Genomic DNA, 14,614 nt, shown 5'->3' on the forward strand with positions numbered 1-14,614 from the left:
AGAGTCGATATTTTTTCTAAAACTATTTAGTGCTTCACATAATAAAATACACAGCGGCTGTAGCCTGTTTTAGGAGCTGTAGGTGCGTGTGTGTGGTGTAGGTGTGTGTGGTGCACATACTTGTCAACCCTCCCGATTTTCGCGGGAGACTCCCGATTTCATTGCCCTCTCCCGGTTTCCTCCCGGGGTCATATTTCTCCCGATTTCTGACAAAATCAGATTTACACACGACTGTTTCCACTCGGACATTAATACAGCTACACCATTGTTTGGTTTCCATGGTAACACGTCTCTTTAGTAGCGCGCGCAACTCAAAGTTTGAGAGGGTGAGACAGATATTCACAGAAAACAGAACAAGAATCGACTACTAAAAATCGCTCACTCCTTTCTTGTAAAATACAGGTCCAGCCCACACATATGCTCCATCAAGGACGGTGCTACAGGCCGCAAGGCAGTGCACTTACAACTACAATAAGCATGTTAATGTTAATCTAACAGCTCCGGCGATCCACTAGCACACCCCCCCCCCCCCCCCCCCCAATTTTGCATTTTGAAATGCTCCCGATTTCTGAGGTCACCTGAGAATTTGGCCTCTAGTGAGACTGTAAGGAATCTTGGTGTTATATTTGATCAGGATTTATCCTTTAACGCCCACATAAAATCAATCTCAAGGACCGCCTACTTCCATCTACGCAACATTGCCAAAATTAGGCATATCTTGCCTCAAAACGATGCAGAGAAACTAGTCCATGCATTTGTTTCTTCCAGGCTGGATTATTGTAACTCTTTATTATCAGGGTGTATCAAGAAGTCAGTCAAGTCGCTTCAACTGATTCAAAATGCTGCAGCTCGTGTACTAACCAGAGTTAGGAAAAGGGACCACATTACTCCTGTTCTGGCTGCCTTACACTGGCTCCCTAACACAGGATAGCATTTAAAACTCTTCTTCTCGCCTACAAAGCCCTTAATGGGCAGGCGCCATCTTACCTTAAAGAACTAGTTATACCCTACTGTCCGAGGGCATTGCGTTCCAAGAATGCAGGGTTGTTGGTTGTTCCTAGAGTCTCTAAAAGTACAATGGGAACCAGAGCCTTTTCTTATCAAGCTCCACTTTTGTGGAATCAGCTTCCAGTTTGTGTTCGGGCGGCAGACAGCCTATCCGTTTTTAAGAGTACGCTTAAGACCTTCCTTTTTGATAAAGCTTATAGCAAGGGCGCCGGAAGCAGGGGGGCCAGGGGGCCATTGGCCCCCCCACTTTTCAGCCCTGCCCCACATTTTCGCAGCAGCAGATGCCGCGGAAAACTGTACAAATCCCGTTTCAATAATTCCCCTCTACTCTAAAGTCGCATCTAAAACGCGATCTGATCTAGCTGTGTACATTTTGTTATTTTTGATTGTTATATTCAGTCTCACTAGCTTCAGGCATGTTTGAAGCTTGTAAAGGGAAGATGACAGCTCTCACTCGCCACTCTGCTGTTCCTCAGCGCCGCTCCCCCTCCCTCCCGCTGAAATTATGAATGTAAGGTGTAGGCCTATAGTAATCATAGATAACACGGCAGGGTCCGTTACAGGTTGTTTTTATCTGATTTCAAATAAGCAAAGTCTTGGCTTTCAGTACATTAAACTTGTTTCGGCAAATTCAGATGATAAATAGGCCTACAATTTTGAAGCTTGTAACGGAATAATTACAAGCGGAGAACGGAGTAATTTAACGTCACTGCAGGCATAACAACAGCCGGTGTTTCTCGTGAGTCTTTTCCCCGGGAAACAAACACAATTACGGTGGCTGGGAAGTGCAATGGACAATTACAAAGTGTGAAACACTTTAACAAAGCTTGAGACAAATTTACATTTTATAAAACAAAATTACATTAGCAAAAACACTTTTACCAAGGATAAAACAATTTAACATTAACAAAAACAAATTAAGAAAATGCAAAACACTTTAGCATTTCCCGAAACACTTTAACATTTCCCGAAACACATTAACATTTCCCGAAACACATTTACAAACCAGAATCAAACCGGAAGTGACTTGACGTGACGTGACGTGACCATAGGACGTGACGTGATTGGCTCAAATTTAAATTTGTTTTGGCGGAAAGACCGAAGGTGCGAGTGTGTTTCATATACAGTCTATGGTGTGTTTACGTTCGGTAAACATGTTTTGTCCGTTTTGTGGAAACAACCTGGAACAAGTGACACGGTTTTGCCTTTCGTGTGGAGGATCTCTGGAGTGTTTAAAGGACACGGACCAGACGGGTGTACCAAGCGCACAGGGGACATCGAAACAGCCGGAAAATGCGAAACAAAGTAAGTGTAGTATTGCGCTAGCTTTGTGATGCTAATGTAAGACATGCAGTAAATAAAAGTTCAATCACAGTTTCATATCAGTCAAATACCAATCCATGTCTTAACGGAATAGCAACGCATTGAGCTAATATGCTAGTTTTTATTTTTAGGTTTTCCGTAAACTTTAATGCACACTTGCTTTTGCTGATTGTTGGAGCTGCTAATTATTATATTTTTATTGGAACTATTCATAGCAGAACAACCAGGCCGATCCTATAAACTTTTCATGGAGTACAGAAACTCAAAGTCAAAAGAGAAACAGTCTTTTAACTGTGGGAAAGGAAGACTTAAACAAGAAAAGAGACGAGTCCAGGTAAGCTGCATTAACCGTTTCATAGAAATCTCAGTGTCTCTGTGTGTTTCATTACTTATATCTCTGCTATTTTACTAGATAAACATAGGAATGATGTCGCCACAAGGAGTTGATTTAAAGCCTCGGAGAGGGAAAACACTCCCGTTGTTTACAGACCCGGAGGTAGCAGCACCTGCTATACTGGAACGAGCTGTCCAGAAAATGAAAGCCTTTAACAAGGACATGGATGAAGGACCGTACGTCCTTTTGTATCCAGACTGCTCAGAGGTTGTCAATGTGCCTGGTTCAGAAAAGCCATTCACATTGGCAGAATATAAAAAGGATTTAGGAAAGGCATATGCCAGGATCACCCTTTTCATTTGCCTTGAGAAACATTTTAGAGGAGGTTTGTGGATGTTATTATTCAATATTTTAATTGTTTACATGTTAACATCCTCTACTGCAGCATACATAATAATGTGTTGAACGTTTTGCTTTTACTACAGGGGATGATACCTCAGACTCTGATTCGGATATTGTCATCACATCTAGGAGCACAGCTGAATTCAATCAGGCTGACACTGTGGTGCGTAAATGATTTTATTTTAATGTTCATTTATTTATTTTTCATATACATTTGATTTTAAGCAGGAAATCTATATTCTGGTAAATATTTTAGAAGAACCAACTTGGCAGTTACAATTACTATCAGAAACACTCACAACGTTTCACTGTTGATAGACATATGTGGTAAGGGAACAATAATGGAAGCTGTTGATAATTGTACACTTTTACTCTCAGGTATTTGAATTTGAACCACGAAACAAAAGTACTCCAAAACACAAACCGGAAAATGAAGGGTAAGTTTGTACTTATTTTTACAAAATAAGTAATTTATCTTTAAGTGGATGATAAGAATAGGCCACAGCATTTTCTCTGGTGAACATGGATACAAAAATACCATACATGTCATGTTTAATCTAATTTCAAACAAAAATAATCTGTTATTTATAAATCTTATGGTTCCTCCTACCTCTAAATGTTACTTAAAACTCAACTATACCCTGTATCATGAAGTTAATAATTTTATCAATTTTATCATGTTTCAGGAAGGCACTTGGACATTCATCCACAACTCAGCCTGGACAGGTATTGAGGCAGATTGTGGAAGCCTGATGTTTCTAATGTTCAGTGTTGTTTTGTTACAGAAATTTGTATTTGTATTTCAGATAGTAATATCTGATACTGAGGATATGGGTCCACCCAAAACAAATACAGACAAGACTACTTGCTACAGGTAAGTACAAATGTTAGTAACTCACTTACACGAGAAAGACATTTTTGTTTGTAAGATGTTTTAACATGGGAATGATCACTTCCTAACAGTACATACACAGACCTGTATGCACCATGTGTTGAAGAAGAGGACGAAGAGCTGGTTGCAGTCAACATGACGAGTTTATTGGACACTGAAATGTAAACGGACAGCTATTACAGTGACATTACATTTTTTTTCTCTGTACAATATTTCTGGTACAACATTTTTTTTTTTAAACTGTTTGTGCACTCTCTGGAATATCCACTAATAAGGTCACTTTTTTTCCTTTACAGGGAGGAGATGAACATTACATTACCTGCCATTATTGCTAACCTCTCACAGCCTATTGATCATGGAAGAGTCAGCCGGTTCAACATTTCAAGGGCTAATGTTTGGGATGGAGCAGTCAGAGGTTTCAAGCGTACATCGTATTCAGAAAACTGTGACATGCTGGTAAAATTCACTGATGATGTTGGTGTTTTCGAAGAAGGAATTGACTCAGGTGGTCCCAGGAGAGAGTTGTTATCTCTACTGATGAAGAATCTGAAAGACCGGCCCATTTTTGATGGGCCAGACGGACGCCGCTTCTTGGTCTACAATGCAAATGGTATGCATACGGTTAGAAGTGTACTAATACAATTGTTAATGATCATTAACCATATATATCACATGACATATGATTTGTTGCTTGAACAATTTTTTCCAAAACGTTGAGTTTCATTACAGTACATTAAAGTATATACTAAATAAAGTTTTAATTTTGCAATATGAATACCTTTATTCACAGCTGTTAGGGAGGATGAATACTACTTGGCAGGAAAGATGATTGCAGTGTCAGTTGTGCATGGAGGTCCAGGGCCACATTTTCTGTCAGAAGATCTTGTACATTATCTTGCAGGCCAGCCTTCATTCAAAGCAACAGTTGATTTAATAACTGATGAAGAAGTAGGGAAAGCTTTACAAGAGGTGAGAATTGCATACAGCAACAGTGTGGTAGGGTGGATTATTATGTAGTTCCTGCAGTGTTTTGAGACATCTTTACTTTACCTTTATCACATACACCGAATTGGCTTCATTTTTTGTTTTGTGATCAGAATCAGAATACCCTTATTAGTCCCACAGAGGGGACATTTACATTGTTGGAGCAGAATAGAGCCAAAGACAACTTAATGTTACCTAAGAAGAATGATAAAAAACTAGTAAAGATACACAAACACAATTTACAAAAAACACATCCTGTAATAGAGGATTTAGCAGCCAGGTATATATTGTACAAGGATAGTAGTAATAGTAATATATAAATCTTGCAATGGAAAAAAAATGGCAAGAATATACAGTACATGCAGTTATTGACTGGATTGTTTATATCCATTTTATAATCTTCAGATTGAGAATGCTGCCTCAGTGGATGCCTTGCGAGAAATGACCATGAGACACAGCACAATGTTACAGACAGCAGGTTGTCTGAGACATGTGGCTTCTGTTGAAGGAAAGAATGATATTGTGTCAGACTACCTCCAGTGGTACATTATTGGCCGAAACTCCTCTGTAATTGAGAGGTAAGATCATATTTGTATTCATATGATTTTTTTTTAATGTATGTAAGAATTTTTTGTTTAAAATTCCTCATGGTCCCCCTCTTTGGTTTATTCTATGTTTATCTGTTAGCAATTAGTCAGTGTCAAAATGTGTGCCTGTGTAGTATAACTGATATGGGACGTCCGTCTCTCCTTTCCCTGCCTGTCTTGTGCCAATCTTTAAGTGCTCATGCCACCCCCCCCTTGTTTTAGGTATTAGGTTATTTAAATGTGACTTTGTGATGAAATATTTTTTTTGTTCACTCTTCAGATTCAAGGAGGGTCTTTCAGCCCTTCAGTTTTTAAACGCACTACAGCAGCACCCTACTCTGCTGGCCCCGGTCCTGTGCCACTCTGAAAAGCGACTTACTGCTCTGGAACTTGAGCGACTCTTCAAGCCTGACCTCAGTCCACCAGGGAGTAACAGGAGGCTTAGGGAAAGTCAAACTTTGGGCTACTGGGCAGACTATCTCCTCGATTGTGAAGGTTTGTAAATCGCTGTTTTTATAACTATTTCAGGAAACACATTGCCAAAATGTATCTGAACATGTTTTCTTTGCAGAAAGCCAGACTGCTGTGTCTTTGGAAGATGTTTTGATGTTTGCGACTGGGCTGACTTCACTTCCCCCATCTGGATTTGAACCATCGCCAGGAATAGAGTTCCTTGATGATTCTCCATTCCCAATGGCAAACACATGTTCCAACACATTAAAACTACCTCTCCTTGACGCATACAATGTGTTTAAGTCCCAAATGGACTTTGGAATGCAAAATTCTCCAGGATTTGGCTGTTTTTAAGTCATGTGACTGGATGACCCATAGAGTACAGACTCTATGAAGGTTTTTCATAGAGTAAACACTCTATAAAGGTTGTTCGTAGTTGTTGTTGGATGTGAACGTGTTTTTTTTTCTTCTTACAGCTCATGTTGTCCATTTAGTTTGGGACAAAATCAAAGTATTGTTCTATACCTATACAATTTTTATAAATACTCTGAACTTTGCTATACATATTTCACATTGCCACCCATAGCTTCTTTGTTGTAAATCAGTCATTCATTCTCAGGTTTCCAGTGAGTCCACATGGTTGAAATAAGACTTATACAGAAATGTTCTTTCTGCACACAATTACACACACAACATAACCTTGTTTGTGCTTGCTAATTGGAGCGTTGTTTGTTGTTATTCCGGTTATATTTTATAATGATTAAGATATTTATGCTGTGATTTGGTGCTGTATAAATGACATTGAAACAAATATGGTGATTGGCTGGAAACAATGTTCATTTCAAAATGCTGTTTTTATTTAAAAATGTATGGGAATATCTTTTTTCTAAATAGGACCAGTCTTCGGATGAACAGGTACCATAATCATTTGGATACGTCACAGGGGAAAGAGTAAATGCAGTCTGACAAACCATGAAACCAAGCATTGTTGAGCCCTGAAATCTGATTTGGAGTGGTGAAACAGTGCTACTGTACTTCTGAATACCTTTTCGATTACTTTATAACTGAGCATATTCTTTCAGCTTCATGTACAGTTCTGATGCAGTCTCCCAGTTCTCTGGCTTCTGTAGGTCATTGCGCTCCATAGCAAAGTCCAAGTACTCTTGCATGTTTTGGTCCCCACATGGAGCTATTGACAGGCTTGTCTCAGGAACAGCATCCAATTCTGCCTGTTCAATCTCAAATCCACAGTCCCTGGAGCCAAATCTATGTTAAATAGAAGATATAGTATTTATTTACATTTAAGATAAAAACACAAAGAAGTATCAATCCATCACCAATGTATTACCTGTGTGGCAAGTAGTACAGTTCATTGGGCACTCCTCCTGGACATGATGCTGTTCTGGAAGGGCGAATCCTGTGACTGTTCCACAGTCTCACACACTCATCCAAGTCCTTCTGAATAACATCAACGAAGCAGAATCTCAGAAGGCACTGATGCTCGTGACTCCCGTTGAAGTATCCAGCATCTCGGAGGTCTGCAAATAGCTCCATCCAGAACTGAGACCTATAGAAATTGATATATTTTCAAGTGAATTATTAAGCAATATACAACAATTCTACAAATTACATTAAAAGGTTACCAGTAAAATCAACAACAAATCATTGAGTGTCTATTTCATAATTTATTTGCTTCACAACCTACGTCCCCTCAGGGGCCGCTGTTCAATCCAAAACCCACGCTTAGATGTTCACAGTTTCTAACTTTATTTCTGCCAAAAAGAAGTTCTAAAGAAAGGCCTTGTATAGTCTGGGTCATAGACTACAGGCTATATATTATATCTATTATAATAAAAACTGATACACTTTAGCTAAGCAAATGTTGTTTGTCTGACAGGGTTGGCAAGTAATAGAAAATAATGATAAACACTTACCTTCCCTTTCTTAATATGGACCACCAGGACTCAATGCGCTGATTAGTCATGGATGTGCCATACATGTGGCTGGACGCTCCAGAGTAGTAGTCATGGTGATGGTGACGTAGGGTACACTGAATTGCAGCCATAATTCCGTTCTCCGTGCCACAATCAGTCCGCAGCCTCATGGGGATGACACCGAGGGTTCGCACACATTTGAGGAAATATTGAGCGATAACTCTTGGGTTATTGTTTGTTGGACCACATTCAAGCCATAGTACTTTACGTGAAAATCCATCTATGCATCCTGAAAGGGCCACACCGAATGGCTTAAGTTTGTCATAACCGTCAGCATGCCACATATAGTTCGGTCCCATTGAGTGGTAGGTTCTCCTTATAAACCTTCTGCGAGATCTCCTCTCGCAGCCTCGAGGGTTAAGCTCTAACTCTAACCCTTTCTGCGGTAAAACCCGGCTTGATTCAGTTTGCTTTTAAGAGTCCGCAAACTGATTTTTACACCGTGAAAGGTAGACAAAATGTCCACGATTACAGCATACGAGTGACCTTCATTAAAATATTGCACGCAATGATGCAAGATATCTGGTCCTTCTGTCTGACCCGTGTCCTTTAAACACTCCAGAGATCCTCCACACGAAAGGCAAAACCGTGTCACTTGTTCCAGGTTGTTTCCACAAAACGGACAAAACATGTTTACCGAACGTAAACACACCATAGACTGTATATGAAACACACTCGTACCTTCGGTCTTTCCGCCAAAACAAATTTAAATTTGAGCCAATCACGTCACGTCCTATGGTTACGTCACGTCACGTCACGTCACTTCCGGTTTAATTCTGGTTTGTAAATGTGTTTCGGGAAATGTTAATGTGTTTCGGGAAATGTTAAAGTGTTTCGGGAAATGTTAAAGTGTTTTGCATTTTGTTAATTTGTTTTTGTTAATGTTAAATTGTTTTATCCTTGGTAAAAGTGTTTTTGCTAATGTAATTTTGTTTTATAAAATGTAAATTTGTCTCAAGCTTTGTTAAAGTGTTTCACACTTTGTAATTGTCCATTGCACTTCCCAGCCACCGTACACAATACACACAAACGCAAAAATACACAAACACACACGTATATACACGCGGCGCGGAACACTGTACAAATCCCGTTTCAATAATTCCCCTCTACTCTAAAGTCGCATCTAAAACGCGATCTGATCTAGCTGTGTATATTTTGTTATTTTGTATTGTTATATATATTCAATCTCATTAGCTACACGCATTTTTTAAGCTTGTAAAGGGAAGACCACAGCTCGCCTCTCACTGGCCACTCTGTTCTTCCGCAGCGCCGCTCCCCCTCCCTCCCGCTGAAATTATGAATGTAAGGCATAGTAATCATAGATAACACGGCAGGGTCCGTTACAGTTCGTTTTCATCTGATTTCAAATAAACAAAGTCTTGGCTTTCAGAATATTCAACTTGTTTCGGCAAATGCAGATGATAAATACAGGTTTGAAGTTTGTAATGGCATAATTACAAGCGGAGAACTGAGTAATTTAACGTTACAACAGGCATAACAACAGCCGGTGTTTCCCGTGAGTGCAGTAATCCAAACGAAAATATCTTCCCTCCGTAGTATTTTTGATCATTTGCTCCGCTAATAATCAATCAGATCGATGGATTCCAGAGAAGAGAAACACTTTAAAGGCCTTTTTCTCAAAACGATGACTCTGTAACAGTCATTATATAATGTGACATATTTTGCTTAATATTTGGAGTACAAAAACAATCCTGATCTCATTAGAAAGCTAGGAATCAAAATGTGTCTTCGGGTCAATGCGAACGATTTCGATGGAGCAGGTCACTTTGCATTAGGTAAAATAAAGCAGGCAGACATAACAGGAAGAATATGTACATTTTAACCCAATCAAATAGGACATTGTCACACCATTCAAATGTATCCATGTAAATTACAACCAATAAAAAAGCTTAGATTTGTTTATTTGTTACGTTGTTTACTTTATTTGTTACGTTGTTCTGCTGTGTGTGTCAGCCGTTAACCTAGAGATATAAAGAATATATACACTTGCAAACATGTCAGAAGAACCAGCGCAGAAGAAAACTAAATACGGTCAATCTAAACTTAAATTTAACAACTGGAAGGTCACATCCCTGACTACCACATCTCCGGAGGCTGGACCTCCTTCAAACAGCGAAGCCAGATGAACCCAAAAGCAGCAGCTCTAGTCTGCGGCCGCAGAAACTGTCAAAACCGCCGCCGACCCCACCGCCGCCGTTGTTGAACCGAAACAGGCTGGTTCCAACTGCATGGAGGTTTGCTGTCGGGACATTGAGGCGGTTAAAGCTGTACAGCTAACTATCAGAAAAAAGGAGACCGCTAGTAGATTATTTGGGCAAAGAGAAGGTACTTCAACGCAGAATGGTACAAAAACAGAGTGGTTAATTCTTTGCAAAACCACTAAACGATAGTGATAAATTGCGATGTTAACAACCTCATGATAACCTCATTTTTTTTTTTACTTAGGATCATACCTGTGTTTAGTCTAGAAAAAGGTGAATGTGTGCATTTTATTATAAAATTGTGTATATTTACAGACTGTTGCAAACACTAAGAAGCTTATAAACATCAGGTTTAAAACTAAGAGCTTTACAAAAAAGTAACACAATTAAAGATGTTTGGAGTTTTATTTGAGTTATTCATTTACATTTTTTGTCAAAGAGATGCTGATTTGAAACCGTTGTAGCCGTTACGGCATTTCCTGTTTCTGCCGGAGAGAGGGGAGTTTGTCCCAAAGCTTGCCGCTGTATTTACTCCCTCCATCTGACAGGAGGGAGCCTCATGTGTCACTCCACGGAGTTCACTCCGTCACGGAGGGGGAGTGTCTAGGGCGTAGTTTGGGATTGGGCCATACACACGCACTTTTTTTGGCCCCCCCAATTCTAAAATGAATCCGGCGCGCCTGGTTTATAGTGATAAAATAAAATAATCTAATAAGATTGCATTGACGTAGATACGTTGTGCCTCTTCACCTATACATTTTAGTTCTTACTCTTTCACTTAAATCCTAAAAACTTAGATCTTATATTTAAAACTTTATCCAAACCTTTCCCCTCTCTGACCTGAGGTGTATCTAGGCCCAGGTTGGCAAGTGTGGTGGTGCAGTGTGTGCGTAGATGCAGCGGACAGACAGGTCTCAGTTGGTTTGGTGTCCTCTGCTTACTTTTAATACTTGTAAATAAAACTTTTGGCCCTTAATTTATTTTCCTCATTGTAGCGACCAGAGGGGGGGGGGGGGCGATATATCCAGTCTCTGATAGTGTTACGTTATTATGAGAGTGCTCTGTTTGATTCTGAAATTGTATATATTTATATAAATATATACATGTGTGTGTGTGTGTGTGTGTGTGTGTCCGCATCTGTAGCCTGTTATTGTCTCATTATACCGCACTGTGAATGAATTAAAAGTAAATATATAAGTCGTCATGAACACATCTGTCAATCAGACAGAGTGCTGCTGTGCCTCCTGTCATCATTAATGGACGTCTCTTTAAAATGACCGCTCAGAGAGGAGTTCTCATTTCTCTAACCGCCTGCTGCTTCCCCTCCTCTCTCCTCGGCTCCTCCGCTCGCATCTCCTGTGGGCGGGACTAAGCCTCGAGGATAGGAGTCGAGGAGGGGAGTTAGAGAAATGAGAAAGGGCGTATGTGTCCCCTCTGTGTTAAGAGATTATTTTGGGTTGTGCGACCATTAGCCAATAACCATCCAAGGTAACATATTACCCTTTTATCCCCTGAATCTCCTCCTAGAACACCGTTTTTTTAAACCGATCATCTCGCAGATCAGCGTGGCCATAGAATCAGTACTTTTGAAACAGGGCTGAAACAGAGCATTATTAACAATGCATAATCTGTTTGGTATTTCGAGCCAAACACATCAGAGACATGTTTTGTATATCTGACTCATCATATATTGTTGCATTTAAAAGTGTGCCAATATGAGGTGGCTGAATTACAAGGCATGAGATGAATTCATTCGAATGTTAGGACAGCATTATGTGTTTAAAGTTATGAATATAGTAGTATGTCTCTTTAGCAGATGTGCAAGAGCCTCTTGTCAAAAGCCTCTCTGAATTAAATGATGGATTCCCATGACTGGACATGAGATAACTGTCAGCTCAGTTTTATGAGAAAACATAGTTAAATAATGCAGTATTAACAAATGCAGACATATGTGATATTTTTTAGATATACAACGTCTGATCTTACACACAAGAACCCATACAACACAAAGTGGAAACCACTGGAATATTAAACTGTGTAATTTGAAGTTTGAGTTCATTCACGGGGGGTTTCTACCCGTGGGCATACACAAGTATAGCCTTAAATGTAAGGCTCTTTTCAATACACCCCAGCCCTTGTTTTTCTCACAAAAGACACCAGACTGGCAGCTCTTATCTCCGGCCTTCAGCATGCATGACACGGTTTATTTAAAAAATCCAGAGACTATACACACATTACCTATAAATCATATAAAAGAACTTGAAGCATTTTATTTCTATTCCCACCTTCAAGAAAGGGAACATGACTGGCGGAAGTAGCTCACAGAAAACGATACGTACCAAAGTATGTCTGCCAACTTGAAACAATATCATGCTCTTTATTATATCAACAGAATTTAGAGAGAAGAAAATCACTCCCTTTTTCTTTGTTCCCATCATTTTTACATGTATTTAAAAATGTCGCCCCCTTCTTTCCTTCCAACTCCTTGCATTTATGAACCCGTCACTGAAGCAGGCGACTACAGTACAGCAGAAGGACATTTGCACTTAGTCTTCAGATATAGTTTGTGATACTAGAAAAATATTGGTTATACAAATAGAAAAAAAAGCTTCCATTAAGTAATCCAAAACAAAATGTACTGTATAACTTTTGAACTAGGAGAATGTGGAATAAGTATTACACTTCAGATTGTCTCATATTTGAAGTGATTAATGATTGAATTGATTGGTGGTCACAGTTCAGGTCAAATCAGTTGCCAACGTTGGATTGTTCCCAAGTGTCTACACGCTGGAAACAACAACAAAAAGATCCCTGTAGTACATTTTGATGGCAAAATCATATCCCATAATTAATCTGAAAAGCCCTTCATTGCCTTTGCAATTACATCATCATGATGCAATAAAATATTGAAACAGCAGCTCTACTTTATTGTATTTCTTTAATTTCAGTGGCTATTGCTCTTTGGCAGTTTCCTAGCTCTACAATTGTTTAAGATTATTGTGCTCTCCTCTTGTGAATTGAGGTGGTGTGTTGGTGTGTAAAGGGCAATCATATTACTCATAAATACCACACACACACACACACACACACACACACACACACACACACACACACACACACACACACACACACACACACACACACACACACACACACACACACACACACACACACACACACACACACACACACACACACACACACACACACACACACACACACACACACACACACACACACACACACACACACACACACACACACACACACAAGACTGGGGCACTCTTCCCAAACAAAACCTAATACGCACCCCTACTGTGCACACAACATATGAACGCCATCTAACTATCCAAAACATGCTCATCATAGGCCAAAATAAGGAACTCATGCGCGCCAACTCATGCGGGATCTCACACACACATGCAGGATCTCACACACGTACACACCTCAGCAATATGGCAAAGTTAGTCATTGTAAAAGTGCGGATTAGTCCCAGTTTCACAGAGTTTTTATTTGCCATTTAGTATTGGAATATTTTTGCCAGTCAAAGACACTTAATTTCACAGTGCAACACAGTATGACAAACGCTGACATTAGGGTCACAACATCGTATGGGTGAGGTTAAAAAAAAGTCCATACAAAAAAGGTAAAATAAAAAAAGTGCAAAAACAACTTAACACTCACTGAAAATAGCATTAAGTCAATGTTTCTTTTTTTTGCGTTAATTGTGCGAATTTAAGTCCACTATAGAAACAAAAATTATCAGTAGCAGCAAAAAAAATAATAATAATATGGACAATTTTTAAAACATTATAAAGATCACAATGCCAATCACTGTTTTACTTACGATATCAATATGGCATCAAACGGATATCAATACGAATGTAGACATTAACATGTAGACACACACTCTTGCACACACACGCACATATACACACACACACAAACAAACAAACACAAAAACACTTGGTCACAGTTAATAGGTGCCAAGGACATTGCGGTGGGAGTCAAGTTTTAGCTCGGTACCTTATCAAAAACAATATATATTTCACACACTCTTAACACAGAATGCTAAAGTGAGGATTTACAAACTGAACATGCACACGCGCGCACACACACAAAACCTCAAAGAGGACGACTAAGGATGTGATTTCTGTCTAGGCTTTCCTCCCCTCTGGTGAGAAAACAAATGTGTTAGCCCTAATCCTCCCTTCCTAGAGGAATGGTTTCTGTCAAGACACTTTTTTTCTCCTTCCCTCTTTCTTCCTCTCTTCTGATCAGGTAGAAATTGTGACAGGAATATGTCTGATAGATGGATAGCTCTGTGAAGCAGCACTGGTCAAAATGAACGGCAGGAAACATAGACGGCGGGATTATCTTAGAGCTAAGTAGAACTCTATAACTAAGGATGAAGG

At 39.5% G+C, this 14,614-nt stretch overlaps 2 protein-coding genes across 3 annotated transcripts; one reads left to right on the top strand and one right to left on the bottom strand.

Moving 5' to 3' along the window:
• The first annotated feature begins 1,802 nt into the window (after positions 1–1,802).
• Positions 1,803–6,794, top strand: LOC307032048 (G2/M phase-specific E3 ubiquitin-protein ligase-like). Of its 2 annotated transcripts, XM_079669750.1 has the most exons (13): positions 1,803–2,313; positions 2,547–2,665; positions 2,744–3,050; positions 3,151–3,230; positions 3,446–3,504; positions 3,754–3,793; positions 3,874–3,941; positions 4,031–4,120; positions 4,256–4,569; positions 4,750–4,928; positions 5,349–5,521; positions 5,811–6,025; positions 6,102–6,794. In XM_079669750.1, exons 1-13 carry the CDS (start codon positions 2,139–2,141, stop codon positions 6,335–6,337), a joined length of 2,055 nt encoding a protein of 684 aa, XP_079525876.1. In that variant the 5' UTR covers positions 1,803–2,138; the 3' UTR covers positions 6,338–6,794. The 2 variants fall into 2 exon arrangements, with proteins under 2 accessions (XP_079525876.1, XP_079525877.1); XM_079669751.1 differs by lacking the exons at positions 2,547–2,665; positions 2,744–3,050 and having other exon boundaries at positions 1,805–2,313.
• A 24-nt stretch (positions 6,795–6,818) lies between these two features.
• On the bottom strand, positions 6,819–8,983 carry LOC307032055 (uncharacterized protein). The gene is made up of 3 exons (XM_079669764.1): positions 7,918–8,983; positions 7,332–7,550; positions 6,819–7,249 (listed from the first exon to the last, which is right to left on the bottom strand). Exons 1-3 carry the CDS (start codon positions 8,274–8,276, stop codon positions 7,042–7,044), a joined length of 786 nt encoding a protein of 261 aa, XP_079525890.1. The 5' UTR covers positions 8,277–8,983; the 3' UTR covers positions 6,819–7,041.
• Positions 8,984–14,614: the final 5,631 nt, after the last annotated feature.

Source organism: Notothenia rossii (genome assembly GCF_949606895.1).
Source record: "Notothenia rossii genome assembly, chromosome: 1".
NCBI lineage: Eukaryota > Metazoa > Chordata > Actinopteri > Perciformes > Nototheniidae > Notothenia > Notothenia rossii.